The sequence below is a fragment of the Bos taurus genome, chromosome 8 (genome assembly GCF_002263795.3).
Source record: "Bos taurus isolate L1 Dominette 01449 registration number 42190680 breed Hereford chromosome 8, ARS-UCD2.0, whole genome shotgun sequence".
Taxonomy (NCBI): Eukaryota; Metazoa; Chordata; class Mammalia; order Artiodactyla; family Bovidae; genus Bos; species Bos taurus.
In genome coordinates this window covers 23,089,614-23,091,414 of record NC_037335.1, presented here as the reverse complement: position 1 = coordinate 23,091,414, position 1,801 = coordinate 23,089,614, and the positions used below count along the sequence as shown (strand labels likewise).

The window sequence follows — 1,801 nt, the reverse complement described above, 5'->3', positions numbered from 1 at the left end:
TGAAGGTATTGTGTAAGGGAGTGAATTGCTCAGTAAGGCACTACTGAGGAGAAGGGAGGCAGAGTAATAGGAGTCAGGAGCAGCCAGTCAATACCGTACGTCATCAGCTTTCCTGCAGGAGGTGACTGCTTCCCTCAGATATGTATATCAACCATTCTTTAATGAGTGGGTATAAATTAGTTATGCCTATGACAGCAAGACTAACCATTTTCTACAATTTCATAATTTCCTTTCTAAATTGTTTTTTTTGGCACCCTCCACAGCTTATAGGATATAAGTTCCTCAACCAAGGCTCCCTGAAGGAAAAACTCAGAGTCCTAACAACTGCACCCACAGAAAATTCTCAGAATTCCACCTTTTGACAAACATTTCCTAGAAAATAATAGAAATGTTCCACAGAATAAAGTGAACAAATACTATTTTGTGATAGGTGTATGCAGAGAAAATAAGGATTTAGGTTTTCAAAATATAAACAAGAAATTTATCTTGATAACTATTTAATAAATAAAAAAATAACAGTTTTAATGAAACAGGGAAATATATTTTCTAAATTTTAATACAAAGTAAACATACACATCTTTTATATGAAAGTATAAATATGATGAGATAAAATATTACATTAACTAAATAAAGAATAAATAAATAACATCAGGGCAATCATTGCTTATGGATTGATACACCTTCACATGATTACTTTTGTATCTAATTGCTTATTATTACTGACATGTATTGGCTGAGTTAATTCAATAAATTTGGTGGCTAAAGGAGAATTCAGAGTCTTCTGAAATGACCCCAGGTGAGTAAATAAGGATGATGTGGCATCTTAATCAGTGACAGTCATGTCAAGGTGAGTTCAGGTCTCCATCTATCATTCTTAACCTTTCTTGCAAGTTGATTGATGAAGACAAGGATCTCATGATTTCCACTATGACGATTTCCCAGGCGCAGTTGCTGTATTCCTTCTCTTGCAGGTAGACATGGATTCCCTGGAAGTACCTCTTCACGGCCAGTGTGGGGCCCGTCCTTCCCAGTGCAGAGTCTTCCTCTCCCATCACCTGCCCCAGGCAGGCGTCCAGGTCATCCAGCTGCTGATGGAGTCCAGTGCGGAGCTGCTCCAGGAGGGTGGTGTCCCAGGCAGCAGAGGAGCGCTCTGTGTGGAAGAGGTTGAAGGTCTGCTGGAGCATCTCGTGGAGCACAGAGAAGGCCTGGGCCTCCTGGAGCTGGCCCACCCTCCACCATCTCCTGAGGGAAAGCGAAGTCTTTTCTTTCCTGCAGACAGAAGCGAGGGGAGAGTCTCTTCATTTGGTCCAGGAGCCTGAGGTTCTGCCTGCCAACCAGCACGTGGTTCTGAGACAGGTCACAGCCCAGGGATCCTCCCGGGCCGTAGCTGACCAGCACCAGGGCCATCAATAGAGAGAGCATGAAGGCCATGGGGAAGATGAAGCTGTGGCTGGCCTGGCTGAGACGGTGTCTGGTGGAACCTTGCCGGGGACCAGCCCCGGCTGATCCAGGGTATTCGAAGCGGGGACGGTGCCGGTGACCTATTTATTTAAATATTTTATCAAAGATATAAAGAGTAATAGGATGAGGATAGCTCAGTAGGAAAATTCAGTGGAGAAAAGAGGCTGAGTAGCTTGGTTTATGCGGGAGACCAATAAAACTTCAAGACAAGAAGTTTGCACCACTGACGTAGGCCGCAGGCGTCCTTCCGTTCTCCCGAAGGAGAGGAGACACTGAGGCCTCCTCAGTCGGATCTTAGAAGCCCAGGCATAATTAGCAAGCATGGCGGGTTCCGTGCTCC

At 44.5% G+C, this 1,801-nt stretch overlaps 1 protein-coding gene across 1 annotated transcript; it reads right to left on the bottom strand.

Moving 5' to 3' along the window:
* Window positions 1-814: 814 nt before the first annotated feature.
* LOC618943 (interferon omega-1) lies at window positions 815-1,431 on the bottom strand. Its single transcript, XM_002689530.5, is given in 2 exon segments — window positions 815-1,229; window positions 1,231-1,431. Coding segments are annotated over 2 exon segments (588 nt in total). The 3' UTR covers window positions 815-842.
* Window positions 1,432-1,801: the final 370 nt, after the last annotated feature.